We start from the raw sequence: 24,534 nt of genomic DNA, 5'->3' as shown, positions 1-24,534 counted from the left end.
GGGAAGAAATGAAATTTAATCCGTACCTCATATCACACACAAAAATAACCCAAAATGGCTCACTAAACTAAATGTAAAAATTACAGAGCTTCTAGAAGAAAACATAGGAGAAAAATCTTTGAGACTTTGGGGTAGGCAAATACTGATTTGCTTTGGCCAATAAAATGTGAATGGATATGAGGAGGAAGCTTTAAGAGCCAGGATATGATTTAACATGCTCCCTTTGCCGTGTAATCATGAAAGCGTCTGTCCAAATGGAACCTCTGTCAAAGATCCTGCCAATCAATTGTGGACATGTAGCATGAGTGAGGGTTAAACCTTTGTTTTGTTAAGCCACTGAGATTTAAGCATTCTTTGTTACTAAAGCATATTCTAGCCTGATCAGTAATAAATGGATTGGTTACACAATTCAAGTGCTATTTTTCTTAGAAATGTAAAGACTTACTGACACTTCTCATACAGAAAGCTGGCATATCATCAGTTGAGAACTTCCATCAAGCATGAAATTAGAAGTATAACCTCAATGAAGAAATGTGCTATTAAAGGTGACATGTGTTCATCTCCTGGGCAGTGCAAAGAAAAACTGAAAAGTGCTATTAAAGAGTCCAAAAGAATGGCATGGAGTTATTTCTAATGAAGCACTGCTCTAAATTTTAAAGCTCCATATTTTTATTCTGCATAAAGGCAACCCCGTACTAACAGCTATGCTCTGCCTTCTTACTAAATCTAACAAAAATTACAAAGAAATGAAGAGTCCATTGCAACCAACTGGCTTAAGGACTAATTAAATGGCTTGACTTTATGCTGGGCTTTAATTCCAAATATTACAATAACACACTCATTTTTGTCCATTCATTATCTTTGTAGGTAGCAAATAAATGTTTTTGACCCTGAACACTTCCCGTTTTAGCTGACAAATGGAAGTTAGAAATTGTATGCCAACATTGCACCATGAAGCTATCAATTTCCTTCCCAGAGTCTGATCCACACACATTCCAAAAGATTAACACACAAAATTTAATCCAAGTATTTCTTCACTTTCCCCAAACGCACACGTTGAGGGCGCTTTACGGCAACCAGGATCATCCAGTTTTGCATGTGGAGCTTGTTAAGTGCTGAGCCAAAAGTCAGCCTGATGGGAAGAAGAAAAAAAGCTGAGCTGCTCTATGACTACACCAGTAGACTGTATTCAGTTAACTTCTTTCAGGCATAATCCATCATTGACAGAGCCAATTTGTTAATGCACGTTCTCTGGCTGAATTAGGCCACAGACCTGCTGCCCAGCATACCATTATATCCATAGACATGTCAAATAATACTCCTTTTTCAGTTGGGCAACCCAAACTAAGAATCCCTCAAAGACAGTTATGAACTGCTTACCTCACCATATCTATTGGTCAGATCTGTTTATAACCACTCAAGGAACATTTCTGAGCACTCAGTAATCATAATATTTGGGCTTTTTACAAAGTAACAAGACTTCTGTTATAGCACAATGACTATGTGACAGGTTTATCACAAAAATATGTTCCCCTTACATGCACAAATAACCTTTTTATATAAAACAATAATAATAACAATTCTCAAAACACTTATTCAATTGGAACTAACAATGCTTTATTCTTGCCATTAAAATTCTTTAAACTTTCAATACCAAAATATTCCCCTTAGAAATGGGGAAATTTGAAACATTTTCAAGTCCTAAAAAGCAAAGACTTGCAACTCATAAATTAAAAATCAAAGGACTGATTTCACTGTTCATCTCACAAGGTTTTTTTAATTTTATTTTTTTAACATTTGTATAAATATTTTTTTTAAGTTGCCATGGTATTTCAGTATGATGTTATGACCAGGAGATATCACAATCCAGAGTACTTGTAGTACATCAAATGAAACCTTATACATTTTTACGCTCCTATCAGTATCATAAATGTTATAGAACTCCTGGCTTTGTTAGCTTGTGAAGACTGTGCTAACCAAGGCATTTCATGCTGTTATAAACTAGATTAGATTGCCAAGAAATCTGTTTTTCACCCAAAGCCCTGCCTGTTATTAAGTTGGGCCATTCAAATTCATTTTGGGGTCAACACAAGTTAAAACTCAAATTATTAGGTTCCTTTGTCATGGAGTATTGTCCCAAGCATACAACATTAAAAAGAGATATACATCATTTCCTTTCGGTTCTCTTTCACATGCCTTTTGTTCAGAGATCAGCAAAGATCTAAACAGACAGCAAATACATGCTAATATTTACATTGTTCCAGTTATCACCTTAGAGTCTGGGATTACAAAAGTGAATAAGACGCAGTCTTGGTCTCAAGTTGCTTATAGTCTGGTAGAGAAAACATACTGTAATGATGCAAAGAAAGAGGTATTCTCTTGGTATTATGGCATTAACTTGCCATGTATAATATAAGTTTGGTGCTTGGCTGGACCATCTTAAATAAAGTCTAACTATAAAAGTGTTCAACACCGGTGTCCGTACGTTTGTTCTCTACATCTGTGTCTCTATTTCTGCCCTGCAAAGCGGTTCATCTGCACCATTTTTCTAGGTTCCACATATATGCGTTAATATACAATATTTGTTTTTCTCTTTCTGACTTACTTCACTCCGTATGACAGTCTCTAGATCCAAGGGGGGAAAGTGGCGGGGGAGGGGTTGGTGGTGGGATGAACTGGGAGATTGGGATTGACATGTATACACTAATATGTATAAAATGGATAACTAATAACAACCTATTGTGTAAAAATATAAATAAAATTAAATTTAAAAAAACATAATTGGATGCATACTGAAGGTAGTTCTGACAAAATTATCATTATCTTATACAATTTCCATATTCTCATATACATATACATATTTGGAGAACTTGGAATTTCTTTATTCTCCTGTAGGAAGAACCTTATTATCCAAGAGATTTACAAAAGAAATACCTGCTATAGGCAAACTGTTCAAATTTTGAGAAGTCATAAGGCCGAAAATAATGGAAGTTCAATCCCATCAAGAATAAAGACTTTTAAAATGTCATTCTCACCTCTTACACAATATACTAATAACTTCTAAAAAATAAAATTAAAATTCCTTCAAAAAAAAAAGTGTTCAACATTACACATGGGAAACAAAACATTTTTATTTTGTATATTTTATTTTGTTTATTTAAAACCTATTTAGAGTATTTTCTTAGGTTTTTTTTCATAAGCCAATTTTTATTTATTTTTAAAAAGTTATCTTGCAAAGATTTGTCAATATTCAAAATTCTCTTTTTGCCAGGTCCTAAAAGATTCATTCTACAGCAGGATTGGGCCATTTGCTTTATCCAAATCTTAGGAAATGGGGCTTGACAAGTGAGAATGGATCATCTGAAGGTCAATGTATAAGCTGTCATTAGTGGATACAGTCGAGGGACATTTTAGGTACTACCAGCCTACGAATCAATCAGTACAGGCCACATTTTCTTCTGAGCTAGTCTAACCCTATCTTTACTTACAGGCTAATGTCACATGCAAGACAGATGAACTAAAACAGTCACTTGATCCATAGATAGCACACATAATATTTTTTGAAATATATTACCAGGCTTTCTTCTTTTACATACCATTTAGACATCCTAAAGTATCCATCTTCCTTGAGAAATGAGGTGAGGAGATCAGAATTATTGCAGCATTAATATAAAGAGAAATAAAAGTTTGTAATCACTTGGGCCACCAAATAGAATTTTCAAGTCAACAAAGATAGGAAATAATCTGGCAAGTCAGGCTTTGTATGACAGAAAAGGATTTTTAAGGTTCTTTTATGGGTGAAGAGGCAGATCTGGCTGACTTGATCAGAGATTTTTACATAACAGAAGTCCAGATAAGACAGCAAGAAGTGTGAAAGCCTATTCCTTCTTTTGCAAGTAGCTTTTGGGAAGAGGAAGGAAGATAGAGGGAAGGGAAGCAGCAAAAGAAAAGTATCTCCTGACCCACCCTCTCCAAGCTGAAGTCTCAGATGGGGGAAAAGAACCTTTAGGTGAGATAAAGGGAAAGTTGAAGGCAAAGGGGTTCTTTGCCCTTTGGGTCTCAGGAACAAAACCACTGCGCAAAAGGCAACACTATGCTAACACGGCACAGCCCCAGCAGAGTAAAGAAGGCAGAAAAGGATAGTCAGGCAGAAAGAAGCCTAATTATCATTCCTAATCTCTCATTTAGCGGAGTAAACTCAAAGATTTCCACATGCGCCTGAGGAAAGAAGGAGAAGTTAACAGGATAGCAGTTATGACAGGGCTTTCTATGCTATGGAGCCAAGAGACCCACAGAAGCAGCTCAAGGAGGCAGTCAGTGTTCTCTGCAGTTCATGGCAAGAGACTTGAGACAAAGGCAGCATCAGTCAGAGCTGAGGTAAAGCCACAACCCATACGATGAACCAACAGGTCCTGACAAAGCTGAGTCTAAATTTACAGGAGTTGTACCCACTGCAGACTTCGGAAGCAAATGCCAATATATTACCCAGAAATGGAGTCCACTAAATCCAGCTCGCCAGTTATCAGCCAGTGTATACTCAAGATCAACACAAGACTAGGGCATAAGTTCCCCTCCCCCAACACACTTGAAGACTAATTTGAACGGCAGCAACACCACTGTTTGCATTTGTACTTCAAATAGGAGACGGAGACAGCTCACTGGCCTTATACTTATTGATACTATAAGATGGCAGGAGAAAAAGAATTTCTTTTTATTTTTTTTCAATAAGTTCTAGATCTGCTTTTTCCTAATTTCTAATCTGAAATTTCCATGTAGGCTAAAATGTTCAAACACCTATAAATTGAATGCATGCACTGTTTATGAAAATTATTTATTATAAATAGAAGGAAAACATTACTGGGACCTCCCAAGGGCCAGAGCAGCCAATCATAAATTCTATTTCAGGTGAAGCCTACAGGGGGATTCTGACCTCAAACCCAAATCTCTAGAAATGCTGAGAAGTAGCAGAGCACAAACTGACAGGATACCCATAGGTTCTTAAAGAACTTCAGCTGATTGATCCCTGCTCTATCCTACAAAGGCCCAGAAGGTCCCATGACCAAGTATAAGTAAGCAAGACCACTGCCTCAGGACATTTTTCAAAATTAATCACCATTCTTCTGAAGCAGTGGTGAACCATGTTCTACCCCTACATGTATTAAGCTTTCCCCCAAATTATAGGTAGAGAATATACCAGTGGGAACCCCTTAATTTACCTTACATCCCACAGTTTTCCCTCTCTAATCTTTTTCTCACAGACCCCAAGCTGAGATTCCTTCATGTAAATCCCTTTTTACATCCTCCAATCACAAAATTATTCTGGATCTGATCACAAGATTATTCAGGATCAACCTTTCTTTACCCAAAATCTACCACATATGGTGCATAATTTCAGTAGTGCCTCTATATTTTTTCTTAAAAGGATAACAAGAGCATGAAAAATTTGTTTCTGGTTCGTAACTCAAATAAATCAAGTACAGCAGACTTGAGAATATTACTAGTGACTGAATTTCCTAAGACTCGGGGACTACAAAGACCCCTTAAGATCAGGGACCTTATCTTATTTATTTTTGTGACCTCAATGGCTAGAACTCTACTTGGAACATGATCAATGTTCTTTAAATACTTATTGATGTGAACAGCTGAACTCAACCTGTTTATAAATTAACTTTTTCAAATAATATCATGACTTAGGATGACTCCAATACTTAGCATAAGGAATGACACTTTTAATAAATTTTTAAAGGGGTAGTGAGGTTCCTCAAAAACTTAAACACAGAATTATCATATGATGCAGGAATTCCACTCCAAAAAAGTTGAAGGCAGGGACTCGAACAGATATTTGTACATGAATGTTCATAGTAGCATTATTCACAATAGTCAAAAGGTGGAAACAACCCAAGTGTCCATTGACAGATGAATGGATAAACAAAATGTGGTCTATACATATGATGGGATATTATTCAGCCATAAAAAGAAATAAAATTCTGATGTATGCTACAATATGAATGAACCCTGAAAACATTACAAGTGAAGCCAGATACAAGAGAACAAATATTGTATGATTCAACTACATAGGATACCTAGAATGGTCAAATTCATAAAGAAAATAGAATAGAGGTTACCAGGGCAGGGTGAGGGAGGAATGAAGAATTATTGTTTAATGGGTACAGAGTTTCTGTTAGAGATGATGAGAAAGTTCTGGAAGTAGATAGTGATGATGGTTGCACAACATTGTGAAGTATTTAATGCCACTGAATTGGATACTCAAAACTAGTTACAATGGTAAATTTTATGTTATGTATACCATAACAAAAAAGAGGATAATAACTTTTAAATACTAGAATAATGCTTCATAAGGTGCTTTATAATAATGTACAAAGTGGGCTTCCCTGGTGGCGCAGTGGTTGAGAGTCCGCCTGCCGGTGCAGGGGACGCAGGTTCGTGCCCCGGTCTGGGAGGGTCCCGCGTGCCGCGGAGTGGCTGGGTCCGTGGGCCATGGCCGCTGGGCCTGCGTGTCCGGGGCCTGTGCTCCACAGCGGGAGAGGCCACAACGGTGAGAGGCCCGCGTGCCACAAAAAATAAAAAATAATATACAGAGTGAAGGCTCCAAGGTATACATTTTGTGGAAATAACATATCTTACTTATTGATGTGAAACTCCAACAGGGACAAAGACTAATCTGTTAAAGAGTAAACAAGTAAAATTTAAAATAAAGATCAGGGCTTCCCTGGTGGCGCAGTGGTTGAGAGTCCGCCTGCCAATGCAGGGGACACGGGTTCGTGCCCCGGTCTGGGAAGATCCCACATGCTGCGGAGCGGCTGGGCCCGTGAGCCATGGCCGCTGAGCCTGCGCGTCCGGAGCCTGTGCTCCGCAACGGGAGAGGCCACAGCAGTGAGAGGCCCGCGTACCGCAAAAAAAAAAAAAAAAAAAAAGATCAATGACGATTCCCTTATCAGAAGCCTTAGCAATTTACAAACTAGTATGTGGGCAGTGTATGTTTTGCTCTTACTTAGAAGTAAATTGAATAAGAATGGATATATGTTGTCATCACAGAATTTGAAATAGCTATGATACCTGCTAAAGATTCATAACTGAATAAGTATTTTTAAGTCACTAGATTCATTTTGTAACAAGTACCTTAACAAGTGAATACTAAAATCTTTATTTGAACTTAAAAACATGAAGGAATATGGTGAAAACAAGCAAATTAGAACACTAAGTCCTCTAAGGAGTTAAAATAAGCTGTGTTCTTTGAGCAGTCACCCTCTAGAATCGTGTCTTCCTAAATCGGATTCCTTTATAGAGTGTTTTTGATGATAGGCAATTCTTTGTTGAAAGTTAAGTGCTCTTTTATATGAATAAATAGAGAAGGCTTTGGTTTGAACTAATACATTATTTTGACAAATGTTTATTGGAAACCCAATTATGGGTTCATAAATCAGGGTTCTTTGTGGTCCATCAGGTAAGCTCACCAATGCCACCAGATGTCACAGTACATACCAATAGGGTAATTAAAACAACTCCTTGGAATGCTGTCCCGCTCCTACACAATGACAGAAGGAAAAATAGCTTATTATCTTTAATTTAACTTACTAAAAATGTAAGTTGCAAGATGTCATGATCATACCTTCCAGGGGAAAAAATACATTTGTTTTCTATTTACTGTTGGATTAAAAGGACAAGGTTAAGAATGATGTACGATCTGTCAGACAGATGATTTTCAAACATTCCTCACAATAAAAAGGGAAAAAAATCTCATCTGCATATATCCCATGACTGAACTATGTCCTTAGAAAAGTGATTCCTTTTGCTTTTTTTCCTTCCCTTCCTTGTCCTCCACTCCCCTTTTAAAATAGCTGTTATTTCCTGAAGAAGTGAGTCCTGTTAACAACGCTTAGTGTACCTGGGCCAATACACATTCAGCTGTATCATTGCATGGACCTGAGCTGGATGAAAAATTCCTTGATAAAAGCTTATATTCTTCATTACCAAAAAGAAAGCAGTTGGCAAGACAATTCTGGCAGAACAACAAACCCATTTCAACTGAAAATTGGAAAGACTTTTAATTCTAAAGACTTTTGGAAGTCCCTATATAGCCCAAATGTACTAATCATGAAAAGGGAGGGGATGAAGTACTTAATGAAAGCAGGCATTTGCATATTATAACCAAGCGTGGGAAATTTTCTTGACGTTTGATTTTCAAATCCCAGTGAAAGATGTAGAAAAATCAGACCTGAGTGATTAGCATAAACCTAAGAATTCTGTCTCTTACCAATATTACCAAATTTGTTAAAACTATCTCTAACTATTTTAAATTTTTCCTTGTTATATAAGTCCTTAACTGACTCAGTTTTGATTTCTAGGTAGGCAAAGTATCTTTTCCTTTATAGAGAGAATGATACATATGATTTAAGATATTTGAGTATATTCCGTGACGGAAATAGAAATTTTATGTTTCCCTATACAATACAGTCAAAAAGGGCTTCTGCCCTTTTTGTTTACACATCACTATTTAGCAGTGGAAACTCAGAGATCTCTGCCTGTCACAAACTGCTAGACAGACCTCTACATAATTCATCCCTAACCATCACAAGTAACACAGGCCAAAACATCAGGGATTTGCCTCTTGACTAGCCAGGCAGCTCCATGTGAAGTGCCAGTAGGGTAAGGCCACACATGCAGTGCTCTGCTATTACTCTAACTGCACTGCCCAAGCCTGCTGGCTTGGCTATTGCTGATAATATAAACAAGAGGGTGAGCGACAACTTAAAATGCTAACTGTTGAACTACTCTAATCTCAACCCCAAGAAATTATGTCATCAAGACTGACTGACTTAAAAAGGACACTGTCTAAATACAGCTGTTATTTGTGAAAGACAAAAAATGTTACCATTGTATCACAGAAAAGTGTTTAGAAAGAAAGAAAGAACTGAAGTGGGAGCTGGGTCTCCTAGAGCATCCTAGATTCAAGTTATCTGAGCAGCTCCATTATGAAGAAGAGTTATGTTTAAATGGGTGCCTGAAGGGCCCTGAATTCCCACAATGGATCAAGGAACTGTCTTATTGGCTTGAGTTTTATGAATCTTCATAATGTCAGGCTAGTGGACAGTTGTCAAGAACAACACACTGCTGTGAATAGTGGCATGTCGGCATGAAGAGCTCCACCGAATCACTCCCTAGTGAAACTGTGAGAATTATTAAAAAGCAAGCAATTAAAGCCTCTGGAAGTGGTCCTAAGTGTAAACAGCAAATGAAGAAACATCTACTCAAGAAAACCTAAGAAAATTTCTAGAAGAAAGGTGAGAATCTGTGGTATTTGAATCAAGACCACTCTCCCCACTCCACACCCGGCACAATGAAGCAGACACTCCACTCAAGACTCCTGCAGCCAGAAACACAGGGCTCCCTCTTAGCGCTTTCTTCCTGAGAGTTAGCAAGACTTCAGTGTTCCTCATCTTGCACCCAGCTGCCTGTTGCTGGGGATAAGTCTCAGGCAAGCGCAGTCAAGAGGTGGGGTCTCCCTACTTTCACCCCACTCCCACTTATGGAACTGAGGCAGTGGGGCTATCACACAGAGAGAAGCTTGCCATTGTCCCTCCCCACTCAGCTCCAGGGCCCTGGCTCAGAGATTTTACCTGGGGGAGAAGCAGTCATCAACAGATAGCTCCTGATCTCTTCCCATAGAAACTGACTTCATTTGCAACAGAGCTTGGAGAAATTAACCTAAGAGCACTCTCAAGAACAGTGGAGGCTGTGTTGAAAGGCACCTGGGAGGAGATTTCTGTGTGTAATAAAGAAAAAGCTTAGAGTAGGCTGGCTAATTTGCAGGAGAGAACTGGGCAATAAGACAGCTAGTAGGAGTCTTTCTGGGGTCAGACAAATATCAAACACTGATCTCAGAAACTTTTCTGTCCAAAAAGCCATAATTTGATTGGATTCATTTGTAGAGCAATTTATGCTCCAGGGCAGTTTTGTAACAAGTAGAGCAACCAGCCAACACTTAGTAGAGTTTTAACAGCTGAGTGTGGTCAGGGACAGCGAGGAAAAGACCCCTACGAGTGCTGCAGTCGTCCCAGAGTGACTGTGGGCAAACCTAAAGCTGTGCCTAGCAGCATCAGAGGCTTAATACTGCGGGTGGAGGGTGGGGGAAGGATGACGTCACTAAAATGATCCAGCCAATCACTAAACAAATAAGCAAGCCAATAACAAGCCTCAGAATGAAGGGACCAGTGCCCAGAGTTGCTACAACATATTATCTAAAATGTCTAGTTACCAATAAAAATTATGAGGCATGCAAAGAAACAAGAAATTATAACCCCCTACTCCAAAAAAGATAAAAGGCAACAGAAACTTCCTATGAGAGCAACCAAATGCCTGATTCAACGTAAAAACTTTTCAAAGTAACTATTATAAATATGTTCACAGAACTAAAGGAAACCATATTTAGAGAAATAAAGGAAAGAATACTGACAGTGTTGTACCAAATGGAGAATGCCAATAAAGAGAGAGAAATTTTTTTAGAAAGAACCAAATGGAATTCTGGAGTTAAAAGTACAATAACTGAAATAAAAATTTGCTAGAAGGGATCAATGACAGATTCGAACTACCAGAAGAAAAAAATGGTAAACTTGAAGACAGATTGATAGAGATTATGTAAGCTAAAGAACAGAGAGGAAAGCGAAGGAAGAAAAATAAACAGAGCTTCAGAGAAATGTGAGAAACCACTAAGCACGCCAACATACAGATACAGGCAATACCAGAAGGAGAGGTGAAAGAAGATCCATGACCAACTAGGATTTATTCCAAGGATTCAAGGTTGGTTTAGCATTTGAAATCAATTAAGGTAGTACATCATATCAATAGAACAAAAAACAAAAATCACATAATCATCTCAACCACATAATCATCTCAAAAGAATTTGAAAATAATACGTCACCCCTTCATGATAAAAACATTAAACAAACCAGGCATAGACGGGAACTTCTTCAACCTGATAAAGAGCATCTATGAAAAACCCACAGCTAATATCATAATTAATGGTGAAAGACTGAACTCTTACCCTCTAAAATGAGGAGCAAGACAAGGATGTCTGCTCTTACCACTTCTATTCAACACTGTATGGGAAGTTCTAGCCAAGGGAATTAAGCATGAAAAAGAAAAGGCAACCAAACTTGAAGGGAAGGAGTAAAACTACCTCTATTTGTAGCTGACATGCTCTTGTATATAGAAAATCCTAAAAAATCCTACCACTAAAAAGCTATTAGAACTAATAAATGAGTTTAAAAAGGTTGCAGGATTCCAGATCAATACACAAAAATCAGTTGTATTTCCATACACTGGCAATGAACAATCTGAAAATGAAATCAAGAAAACAATTCCATTCACAATAGCGTCAAAAAGAATAAAATACTTAGGAGTAAATTTAACAAACACGTAAAATTTACACTCTGAAAACTATAAAAAAATTGTTCAAAGAAATTAAAGATCTAAATAAGTGGGAAAACATCCTACATTCAAGGACTGGAAGATTTAACATTGTTAAGATGGCAATACTTCCCAAACTAATCTATAGATTCAACACAATCCCTATCAGAATGCCAGCTGACTTCTTTGACAAGTTGATTCTAAAATTCATATGGAATTGCAAAGGACCCAGAATAGCCAAAACAACCCTGAAAAAGAAGAAATAACTAGAAAGACTCACACTTCCCAATTTTAAAACTTACTACAAAGCAACAGTAATCACAACAGTGTGGTACTAGCACAAGGACAGACATACAGACCAATAGGATAGAATTGAGAGTCCAGAAATAATCCGATACCTCTTTGGCCAACTAATTTTCAACAAGGGTGCCAAGACCAGTCAATGGGGAAAGACTAGTCTTCTTAATAAATGGTGCTGAGACAAGTGGATAGCCACATGCAAAAGAATGGCATTGGATTCTTACTTCACACCAAATACAAAAAATAACTCAAATAGATTGAAGACATAAAGGTAAGAACAAAAACTATAAAATTCTTAGGAGAAAACATAATGGCAAATATTCATAACCTTGGATTTGGCAAAGGATTCTTAGGTATGATGCCAAAAATATGAGTAGCAAAAGGAAACATTGATGAATTGCACATTATCAAAATTCAAAACTTTTGTGCTTCAAAAGACACCATCAAGGAATTGGAGCAAATATTTTCAAATCATATATTTAATAAGAGACTTGAATCTAGAACATATAAATAAACCTCACACATCAATAATAAAAGGACAAATAACCCAGTTAAAGATTGAGCAAAGATCTGAATAGACATTTCCCCAAAGAAGATACACAAATGGCCAATAATACCTGTATGAAAAGATGCCTGACATTATTCATCATCAGGGAAATACAAATCAAAACCTCAGTGAGATACCATTTCTACCCACTAGGATAGCTAAAATCAAAAAGTCAGATAACAATTGTCGGCAAATACGTGGAGGGACTGGAACCCTCATACACTACTGACAGTAAAATGTAAAATGGTGCAGCTGCTTTGAAAAACAGTCTGGCAATTCTTCAAAGAATCAAACATATGACCCAGCAATTCCACTTCTAGGTATATACCCAAGAGAAATGAAAACATACATCTACACAGAAACTTGTACCAAATGTTTATAGACGCATTATTCATAATAGCCAAATAGTGGAAACAATCTAAACATCTATTAACGGACAACCAGATAAACAAAACATGGTATATTCATACAATGGAATATTATTATACATAGAAAGGAATGAAGCACTGATACATGCTACAACATAAATGACCCTGGAAAATGTTACGTTAAATGAAAGAAGCCAATCACAAAAGACCACATATGATTCCATTCACATGGAATTCCAGAATAGGAAAATCTATAGAAAGTAGATTAGTGGTTGCCTAGGGCTGGGAGCAGTGGAAGGGAAGATGGGGAGGCTGGGATTGGGGAGGGTGGGTTATTAGTTAGTGTTCTCCAGAGAAATGAAACCAATAGGATGTGTATATATGGAAAAAGATTTAAGGGATTTACTCATGCAATTATAGAAGCTGATAAGTCCAAAATCTGAAGGGTGGCCAACAGGCTGGAGAAGCAAGATGAGCTCATGCTGTAGTTCAAGTCCAAAGGCCAGAATTCCCTTTTGCTCCGGAAGAGGTCAGTCCTTTGCTCTATTCGGGCCTTCAACTGGTTGGACGAGGCCCACCCATGTTATGGAGAACAATCTGCTTTACTCAAAGTCTACCTATTTAAATGTTAATCTTATCTAAAAACATCTTCATAGAAAACCCAAAATAATGTTTGACCACATATCAGGGTACTCTGGCACAGCCAAATCTACACACCAATTAACCATCACAGGTGTGATAAAGGTACTGAAGTTCTTTCTGAGGTGCTGAAAATGTTCTAAAATTGACTGTGGTAATGGTTGAACATGTCTGTAAATATACTAAAAGACACTGAACTGTACACTTTAAGTAGGTGAGTTGTATGTGACATATCTCAATAAAGCTGTTAAAAAAAAAAAAAGAACAGACTACCACAGTAATTTTCCCACAATTTTTTAAAAAGTGCTTTTTATCCATAGACCACCAAAACACACAAATCACTCTCTGGAGTTGACCAATCAATTAAGAAACAGGTATTTACTAAGCCTTATCCTACCACCGTGCTGAATACATAGACAGCGCTCAGAAGTACAAACTGCTGGATTGATTAATTGCTCCGAAGAGGAATAAGATGACTTTCCTAGTAGTCTATTGAATGAGATATATTCACTTTTCCAGGGGTTCACAAAAAGTAACAGTACTTTGTTGCTATTGGAAACTCCTGAAAACTCTATGCAAAGACCTCCAAGCGGGCACAGAAATACAATCCCCGATCTACACAAGCTTATAGTCTAGTTAGCAAGCATACTGTTAGACACATAACAAAAACTATAAGTAAAACTAATGTTTAATCGTAAAGCAACCATAACTAAGGGGTTCTGTGGTCCAGAAAAATAAGAGAAATAATACTTACCAACAAATATTTAATGAAATCCTACCATTCATTAAGTGCATGCACACATCTACACCCCACACACACATATTCATGTATACTTCCAAAGGCCAGAAAATGATTTGCAATTTAAGCTTCATCCTGATTTCAGTACTAATTAGTTGTATTTAGCAGTCCCTGTAGATTATATTTTCTACATATCAGGAACAATACTTACCACACAAGAAAAAACTAATGAAAAACTAAGATGTTACATGCAAAAAAATTAAACTTCTTTGCCATATAATTCCAAACTTTTTATATGAGTATTACTATTTTATATGTGTGGAAGCAATTTTGCAAAGGTATAACAATGGCATCAAAACCAAGTTCAAAATATACTGCATGCTGGTGGAAGTATGTCAAAAATAGAAAATTTCAGAGATAGTTACAATCTATAAAATACTATCATATATAGTATCTCACTGATTTTTCACAGCAGCCCAGAGAGATAGTTGTATTATATAATTCTCGCTCTACATATATAGAGACTGAGACTTAGAGAGATTAAATCATCAAGGTCATCCAGGTAATAATGTCAAGGCACGGAATAACTCAGGTCTTTGGGCTTTCAAAGCAAAAAGGAAAAAGAAAACATAACAACACCGTGCAAACTACATCTTTTGATTTTTCTCTAGTCCTTTTGTACCATCAAACAATATATCTAGGAGAAAATAATTACAAATTCCCTATACTCTGTGAATCTTTATGTTCTGTGAATTGAGGTTAGTGTATACTAGGTTTAACATTTTTTTAGAAGTACTTAGGTCTCATTTTCACACAATAAAAAGTGCATGTCTTAAAACAATAAATACCACTTAAGTATAGAGTTATCTCCATAACAAACTAAACCTATTATCAAAATGTAGTCTCTTTGGGAAACCACAAATTGTTCATGTTAACCCCCAAAACTACTAGGTATATATGCAAATGCCCACTTAGAAAAGTCCAACTTTTAATTTATTGTGATCACAAAACAGGCATCAGCCAGAGTTAGAATTGCATTATATTTCTATGACCCCCGCAATCATAAAGACAAGCTTTGATTTATATTACAGTTGAGAATGAGCCTCAAGATATTGTACAGGAAATTAATGTTTGGCTTCAGTTTTCTTATGGCTTGCGCCAATACTGTAACTGATAGCATAAACCAGGGAACCTATTAAGCTGCACATCCAATTTGTCTGTGGTTCCATTGCCCCCTAGTGGCTATTTTAGAACTAGTTATTAACAGTGATATATAACTGTTGCCTTCAAAAGTCAGCAACAGTTCTCAAAGCCGGATGGGCAGATAAGCAGCATTAGCAACATCCAGGAACTTCTTAGACATAACAAAGTTCAAGCCCCACCTAAGACCTACTGAAAAGAAACTCTGTGGATGGTGTACAGTAACCTGTTTTAATGGCCCCTCCATGTGATTCTGATGCACACTAACATTTGAGAACCACTAGTCTAAGGGAAGCATTCTATTTGTATTTGAAGTAAATGTGGAAGTATATAGGTGCATGTAATGGTTAATGTTATGGGTTAACTTGACTGGGCTAAGGGATGCCCAGATAGATGGTAAAACATTGTTCCTGGGAGTGTCTGTCAGGGTGTTTCTTGAAGAGATCAGCATTTGATTTGGTGAACTGAGTAAAGCATTTGCCCAGTGTGCGTGGGTGTCATCCAATCTGTTGAGGGCCTAAATAGAACAAAAAGTCAGAAGAAAGGGCAAATTCGCTCTCTCTGCTCAAACTACAACATCTATCTTCGCTTGTCCTCAGACATTGGTTCTCCAGGTTCTCAAGCTTTTGGAGTCAGATCATTGTTTACATCATTAGCCCCATGATTCTTAGGCCTTCAGACTTGGACAGAATTACACCACAGGCTTTCATGGTTCTCCAGCTTGCAGAGAGCAGATGGTGGGGCTTTTCAGCCTCCATAACCACGTGAGCTACTTCTTATAATAAATCCCCTCTTACAGGCATCCATATATATCCTATTGTTTCTGTTTCTCTGGAGAACCCTGACTAGGGCAGTGCATATGAGTGCTCATTTATGAGACTATTGCTCATAATTATTCATAATTATTCCTAGGCCCTTCATATGTGCAGAATAATCAAGAAAAAGCTGACAGTTGGTGGGGGATTTAAAAGTGCTATAAATCTATAACTGAATGATATAGAAAATAGGATAAAATGAATAAAGGTAAATTAATTCGATATTAAAAGTTCACTTTAAGAGCTTGCTAACTAGCCAAAACATCTGACCAGGATCCAGGATCGATGTTGGTGTGCTTAACCACTACATTGTTTCTTTGATATAAAATCAATGGAAAAATGTTTGTTGAATGGAATGAATATTCAAGCCAGGTTTGGATGGGGCATTTAATATTCAGACTCTTTAGTAGATGTATATTATTTCTACCCATTTTTCCATTACATAAATTGCTACTTCCCATTACATATATTGTTAGTTGAATTATTCAAACTATCAGTGACACAACCTCAGCCCCATGCTGAACTAAGGCCAAAAAATATTGGGGCCAGACTTTTAAAAAACTGTTTTGTGGGCAAATAAGTAATTTAATAATAGTTTTAAAATCATGTTTAATTTAGTACAGCTCTAGGCTGCTGATGGTCAGTTCATCTATTTATCAGATAAAGAACAGAATGAAAGTAAACTAGACTTGACGTCAAAAGTTATGAGATTTGATCTGTGTGAACTTTGGTAAGTTACTTAAATTCTTTGAGGCTTGCTTTTCCCAGCTAAAGGGTAGTGATAATAATAATAACTATATTGCCCAGTTTTTTGTGAGGGTCAAATAAGTAAGGATATGAGAGGATTAAATGTTAAACAAAAGGAATTTACACATCATTTTAAGCAAATATCACAGAAAGAATACAAACATTACAGAAAGATTGCTGAAAATGTTACTGATTAATAAAAGGGTATAACTCCCACTGTTTAAACTCTCTCACAAACAACCATTGTAAACTCTGGACAAAATATGAACAAAACTACCTGAAAACACTTGACAGCAAAAAAGCAGGCAGACATTGGAAAGCGGTCAACATTGGGGAGAAGGAATGGCACTGAGTGAAGATAGACCCCAGTCAGTACACTGTGTACACAAACCCAGATAGAAAAGCTGCAGTCTTAATGGTTTAAAGTCCCAGAGGACAGAGTATGGAGTGACCACAGCAACTGAAAAGTGATGGTGAAAATCCTAGAAAGGAGACAGCCAACACAGAGACAGCCTCATTCCATATATTAACTCTTCCCCAATCTCTGACTGACTTTGAACTATATATACATGAGGAGTAGGCTCCAAGTAGTACACTGAAGGTTAAACAAATAAAGGTTGTTTAGAGTTCAGAGTTTAAAGTTCAAGTTAAATGCCTGCTAAAAAAAAAAAAATACTCCTCTAAAAAACAAACAATCAAGAGGATTCAAAGTGCATCACTCATAGCATCCAGGACACAATTCAAAATTAGTGGACATAAGAGGGAACAGGAAAATGTAACCCATACTCAAGAGAAAAGGTGATTAATGGAGACCAATCCTGAGATGACCCAGATATTGGAATCAACACACAGGGATTTTAAGCATCTATTATAAGTATTATCAAAGATATAAAGGAAAACATGCTCTTAATAAGGAAAAATATAAAATCTTAGCAGAGAAATAGAAGCCATAAAAAAGAACCAAATGAAAATTCTAGAACATAAAAATATCTGAATTTTTTTAAAAAAATTCATTGGATGAGCTTAACAGATTAAATGAATGAATGAAAAAGTCAGTGAACTTGAAGACAAATCTAATATGAAGGACTGAGAAAATAAATTGGAAAAAAATGAACAGAGCCTTCGGGGTCTATGGGATAATATCAGTAGGTCTACCACATGTTAGTGAAGTCCAAGAAGAGAGATAAAGTGATAGAAAGAATATGTGAAGAATACCAGAAACATTAAATATGGTAAAATGACAGCTTCAAGAATCTCAGAGAACCCCAAGTAGGATAAATACAAGCTATACCCATAAACATAGTAGTGAAACTACTGCAAACCAAAAACTAAGGTAAAATCTCAAAACAGCCAGAGAAAAATAACAAATTACATATCGAGTGACAATTATTTGAATTATTACTAACTTCTCAACAAAAACAATGAATACTAGAAATTAGTTGAATTATCTTTAAAATGCTTAAAGGAAAAGGGGCTTCCCTGGTGGCACAGGGTTAAGGTGGTTAAGAATCCACCTGCCAACGCAGGGGACACACAGGTTTGAGCCCTGGTCCGGGAAGATCCCACACGCTGCGGAGCAACTAATCCCGTGTGCCACAACTACTGAGCCTGTGCTCTAGAGCCCACGAGCCACAACTACTGAGCCTGCATGCCACAACTACTGAAGCCTGCCTAGAGCCTGTGCTCCATAACAAGAGAAGCCACTGCAATGAGAAGTCCGCACACCACAACAAAGAGTAGCCCCCGCTCACTGCAACCAGAGAAAGCCTGTGTGCAGCAACAAAGACCCAACACAGCCAAAAATAAATAAAATAAATAAATGTATTTTTTAAAATGCTTAAAGGAAAAAAGTACTGTCAACCCAGAACCCTATATCCAGCAAAAATAATCCTGTAAGAATGAAGGAGAAATAAAGACATGTTCAGATAAAGGAAAAAGAAAAAAGAATTCATCATCAACAAACCTAAACAGAAAATGCTAAAAGAATTTCTCGTGGCTGAAGGGAAATAACACATGGACATCTAAATCTTTAGGAAGGAATAAAGAGCACTTTCATTTTATGACTCAGAGTCTTTTGGTCTTTTATGACTCAAAGGTTCTGACTCAAGTGCTGCTAAATGAGCCTAACTTTTCCCATCTTCACTGTCTCAAATATACATGTATACATACACACTAAAACATGCAGAGAGAGGGAGAAATACGGTAAGTGCGGTTCACACATACCAAGATCATGTGCCCAAAGTAAACTCTAGATTCTCTAGCTCCTGCAAGAATAAATGGTTCTTCCACATTGCCTAACTTTCTCAAAGAGTAGTGCAGGGGACATCTGATTGAGTTTTATATACTCTATGTAGGTATATAAATATAACCACTTCTGTTATTAAGTATTTATTTGTTTCATTTACTGTAAAATCGAAATTGAAAATGGTAAACATTCAGAAAGTCAGTTTCTATAAATGCTCAGTACGTAACCTTCTCAAGGAACATAACTCTATTCTACATTTGTTTTGTATCCACAACAGTACCTAACAGAATGCTAGGCACAGAGTTAATGCTTAACATACTTATTATTTTCTAATAGCTTTGGTAGTTGAACCCTTCTTCCCAAAAGCTATACAGCAATTTTATATTAAGTTACAAGACTAAATATAGAAATGGACATTTTTTTATCTTGGTGATAGAGAAGGCTATTGTTTGGGGACTCACTCATTAAGAGCTGGCCCAAGGAAAAGAAAGGGTAAAGAACTGAAAAAGAAAGGATAATTCGATGGAAAATGTGTCATTATTTCCAGGAGTTCAACCTAACACAACTGGTTTACGTATTACTCCTAGGACCAAAATTTAGTTCTTACTAGAAGGAATAATACATAAAACTATTTAAATATGATTTGGTTACGTCAAGTGGTTTCCCCATTTTTTAGTCAAGTTTTTGGGTGTTTTGTTGTTGAGTTGCAGTTATTTCTATATTCTGGATATTAACCCCTTATCAAATATAGACATTTCCCCAAGGAAGATACACAAATGGCTAACAGGTATATGAAAAGTTGCTCAATATCACTAATAATTAGAGAAATGCAATTCAAAACTACAATGAGGTATCACTTCATACCCATTAGGATAGCCACTATCGCCACAAAAACAAAAAACAACAACAGAAAATAAGTGATGGTGAGGATGTGGAGAAATTGTCATCTTTGTGCACTGTTAGTGGGATTGTAAAATGGTACAGACATTATACTAAAACGGTATGGAGATTCCTCAAAGGATTAAAAATAGGAAAACCATATGATCCACCAATCCCACTTCTGGGTATATATCCCAAAGAGTTGAATGCAGGTTGTTGGAGAAACATTTGCAAATCCATGTTCATTACAGCATTATTCACAAAAGCCAAGAGGTGGAAGCAACCCACTGATGGATAAAGAAAGAAAATGTGGCATATATATATACAATGGAATATTATCCATCCTTTAAAAAGAAGGAGGGCTTCCCTGGTGGCGCAGTGGTTGAGAGTTCGCCTGCCAATGCAGGGGACACGGGTTCGTGCCCCGGTCTGGGAGGATCCCACGTGCCGCAGCGCGGCTGAGCCCGTGAGCCATGGCCGCTGAGCCTGCGCGTCCGGAGCCTGTGCTCCGCAGCCAAACGGGCCGCAGCGGTGGGAGGCACGCGTACCGCAAAAAAAAAAAAAAAAAAAAAAATGGTTAAGATGGGTTAAAACGGTCAATTTTCTGTTTTTTCTTCCTCTTCCCTCCTTTTCCTTTTCCTCTACTCACTCTGTCCCCAACTCAAAATATATTCACTGAATCAAGAAAATAGAGGAAAGAAGAATGAGTATCCTGCTCTTCTCTTCCTTTTATTTCCCCACTACGAGTACATCAGTTTTAGCTCAGAAACAATGAGGGAAAAGTTGGAGGGAAGTTCAATTCCAGCCTTCTAATTATGGGAATGAGACCATTTCTTTCAGTTCAGGCTCAAGATACCAGGCCATAGGCAAATATATCTAAGTACCCAAGATCTTCAAAACCAAGTGAGAAATTAACTTAGATAATAAGAACATTATTATACTCTCTAACATACATAATTAATGTACTAGAACTGCCCTCAAATTAGAGAAGGCAAAAATAAGACATAACACACAGATACACAAACTTTTTCTTTACTAACCAATGAAACAAAAAATAAGAAAACATATCTCTTAAGTGAATACCTTATTCCATTAGGAAATACTTCATTCTACAATCTCTTTGAACTGGTTTTCCATCAGCTTCATCCAGTTTTGTTTCTTCACTTCTGTTTGGGTGTAAAGTCCCGTAATAAACAATAAGAAAAATAATTCCAAGGAGAAGAGTAAGAGCTATAGTGATGCTGACAGGTATAAAATAGTCTGAATTAAAAATAGAGAGTGGGTAAGACCAGAACACAATCAATATCCCCAATGTGGCCAATACCCTTACAATATAATAACAAGACATTGGACATTTGGTATTCTGTCCCTTAATATTAAAAAATGTAAAGACAAGAATGAATCCAACAACAATCCTGTATATGAATTCCATACCTATGGAAGCACAAAAATCAGTTTGTTCTTTAAATGCCCACAATATACCTAAAAACCAAAGAAATAACAACAGGAATAAAGCAATCTTAACATTTAAGAACAAAAGAAGCACAACACTCAACATCCAAGATAATAATGTAAACAACTTGTAAAAGAGATATACGAGTTTAGGACCGGGTCCATTAAGGAGGTTTTTATCAGGTAAGGATTTTCTTAAAGCTACTTGATAATCAACAGTCGACCAAGAAATAGCACAGCAAGAGACCATGATGGCTGCATCTACAAAACAAAAATTTTTTTAAGATATAGTTATAGGAATAATAATAGCAATATTAAATTACTATATGCCATACATGCTTCATCTGTATATACACACCCATAAACACATCAGGTACTTTATATACTCATCTCATTTAATCCTTTGAAATAGATATTAATATTCCTATATTACATATGAGGGAATTAATGCTTAGAGAATATATATACATTTCTTGACCCAAGTCACACAGCCACCAAGTTTCAGAGAGATGAGATTTGAACTGAAATTTGCCTGATTCCAAAGTTGGTGTGCTTAACCACTACATTAGACTGCTTTATAAGATGGTGAATAAATTCACTGGACAAATTTTATTGAGCAACTGGTACAATGGAAACTGCATACTCTGGAAGTTCTCTAAGAGACTACAGTTATAGTCCTAGCTTTTCCAGTCTTTTTGGCTTTGACCTTGGGCATATACCTAATTCACTAGGAAATGACATCATGAGAGAGAAGAGGGCAGGAAGAAAGGAAGGGAGAGAGGTTAAACAGAAAATTTAATGTAAGTATGAGGTATCAACAGCTCAATTTCCCATATCTTTAAGATGATGGATCAAATGAACAAACATGATCTAAAACTTACAAATTTCTGTAGGCTTGGCACCTTTATCCCATTTTTTCCCCAACAAATAACAGAAAAGTAAGTTCATTACTACTTTGGAAAGGCATGTCATTAGCCCCACTCTCAAAGCTGGAGACTGAGATTAGCTCAAGATGGTAGAGTAGAAGGATGTGAACTCAAAGCTGGGGACTTATAAAACTGAAAGCAAAGATATTAGAGAATTAGAAGGAAATAATTTGGAGTAAAATAGAGAATGCTCATCATTCCCATTCAGCCTCACTGGAGGGCTATATATTAGGATAGGAAGGCAGACTTAAGATAGATCCTCTAGTGAAGACGATTATAAATGTCTTTGTCAACTCTCCTGGTTTTAGCATATACCACTCCGAACTGCACACTTAGTTGGGCTTCTTTTCTTTCTTCTTTAATTCAAAAATATTTGAATTAAAACATCACTTTCCCCTAAATTTCCCTGTGATATCTTTTTTATAATTGGTTTTAATTTCTACCAAACCAGTACATATACATTGTTTTTAAAAGTTGGTAAGTGCTAAAGAACTTATAAGAAAATAGCAGTAGACTGCTCTACCCCTTCTCACCTCTTAGCCATGACCCTCAGAAAAAATTACTATCAACTCTTCTACCTTTACTTCTGACATGTATTGCCATATTTCTAAATAAAACACATACTGTGCTATTTCTTATCTACTTTAGACTCTGATTATTAATTTCCTAGGTGGAAAGGGGAAATTTTTGCACATGCACACATATATACACACCCTCCTTCCATTTTCCTCTCTCTCCTTCTACCCAAAAGAGTAACATCACAATTTTTGGTAAAATCAATATCCAGTGTTTACCTTATTATGACTACATAAGTACAGCCTCTTTGACTGCTCAGCCAAGTACTACATCCTGATCATATTTCCTTTCTTTTAAAACTTTTCATTGTTACTTACTTTGCTTAGTTTTTCATGACTCATCAGTATTTCTCAGCAAATTCTTCAAATTAATTAATTAAACTCCCCTATATACATCTATTAGGGTTTTTTTGTTTTTTAATAATATGATCCTTCTGCTTAAAGGTGGCTGCTGTCAAGGTTTGCTTCCTGTCTTCCCAGAACTTCCCTTCACCTCTCTTCAGTGCTGACTTCCTGTTTCCTGTTCCAATATTTCCTTCTTGCTTCGTTCTCATGGTTTGATCAAGCATTCTCCAGACATTCCTGAGAAAAGTTGTACCTAAGCTAAACTTTTGAGACCATGTATGTCTCAAAATGTCTTTATTCTACCCTCATGTTTGATACACCGTTTCAACAGAAATAGAATTCAAAGTTTAAAAATGTTTTCCATTGAAACTTTGAAGTCATTGATCTATTAAATTCTAATCTCAAGTGTTATGGTTAAGAATTTCAAAGCCATTCAATTTCCCTATCCTTAAATGATCTTTATTTTCTCTCAAATCTTCTAGAATCTTATCTTCATCTTTGCGTCTCTGAAATGTTATAATGATGGGCTTGGTATGGGCCGTTTTTATCAACCTTTCAATCTAGTAACCCACATCTTTCAGAGATATGCTGTTTTTATTCTTTGATGGCTTCCCTAGAAATCACAACATGCATATTAAACATATCAAAGTTTAATCAGTATTTTTACCTCACAGGTAGATTTATCATGAAGGTAGTGAAGCTTAAATTTCAGGGACCTACACTTGCCCAGACTCCTTCCAGGCCTGGCAAAGCCCTGGCAATGTGTTCACTTTGTCATATATATTTTATAAAAGTTGGAAAAATAAGGTATTTTCATTGCAGTTGCTAAAATTCCCTGTCTCTTACTTTTCCTCTCTCTCATTTTCCCTAGGTGCATTGAAGCAAGCTGTGGTCATTTTGGGGATCTGGCTAAAGGGAAATTGAGTTGAGAATAGTTTAGGTTTAGGGGGATATGTTTACAAGATTTGCTTGAATAATTCTGATTAGTAAGTAACAGATCTAGGATTCTCAAGTAGTTTGCCTGATCTTAACACTTCACTATCTTGCTGTCAACAGGCCTTTGATTCCTTAATATTAAGGCATGATGGTCTATCCTCATCCAGTTGGCACTATTAGTTTGACGTTATTTCCCATTTCCCACTTACCTACCTGTTTCCAATATTTTTTCTCCTCATTTTGCTAATCTAATCTGTACACTATACTCTATCCAAAAGGAATTCCTTGTCTTTGCCAAACCACGCCTTTGCTTATGCGTTTCTCCCAATATGAAATGACCTTGCCCAATCACATCTATACAGATTCTTATTAATTTCTTCTGATTTGACATTAT

General features: G+C 36.7%; 1 protein-coding gene across 1 annotated transcript in view; it reads right to left on the bottom strand.

The window, feature by feature from the left end:
• Nucleotides 1–665: 665 nt before the first annotated feature.
• XKR9 (XK related 9) overlaps nucleotides 666–24,534 on the bottom strand; it is a 44,186-nt gene continuing 20,317 nt past the window's right edge. The window contains exons 4-5 of the mRNA XM_082858313.1: nucleotides 20,990–21,619; nucleotides 666–1,132 (exon numbers count right to left, since the gene is read on the bottom strand). Of these exons, the coding sequence (XP_082714439.1) occupies nucleotides 20,991–21,619 (629 nt within the window). The 3' untranslated portion in view covers nucleotides 666–1,132; nucleotide 20,990. The remainder of the gene's footprint in view (nucleotides 1,133–20,989; nucleotides 21,620–24,534) is intronic.

The sequence above is a fragment of the Leucopleurus acutus genome (assembly GCF_964270905.1).
Source record: "Leucopleurus acutus genome assembly, chromosome: 17".
Classification (NCBI taxonomy): domain Eukaryota; kingdom Metazoa; phylum Chordata; class Mammalia; order Artiodactyla; family Delphinidae; genus Leucopleurus; species Leucopleurus acutus.
This window is presented reverse-complemented; position numbering and strand designations above follow the sequence as displayed.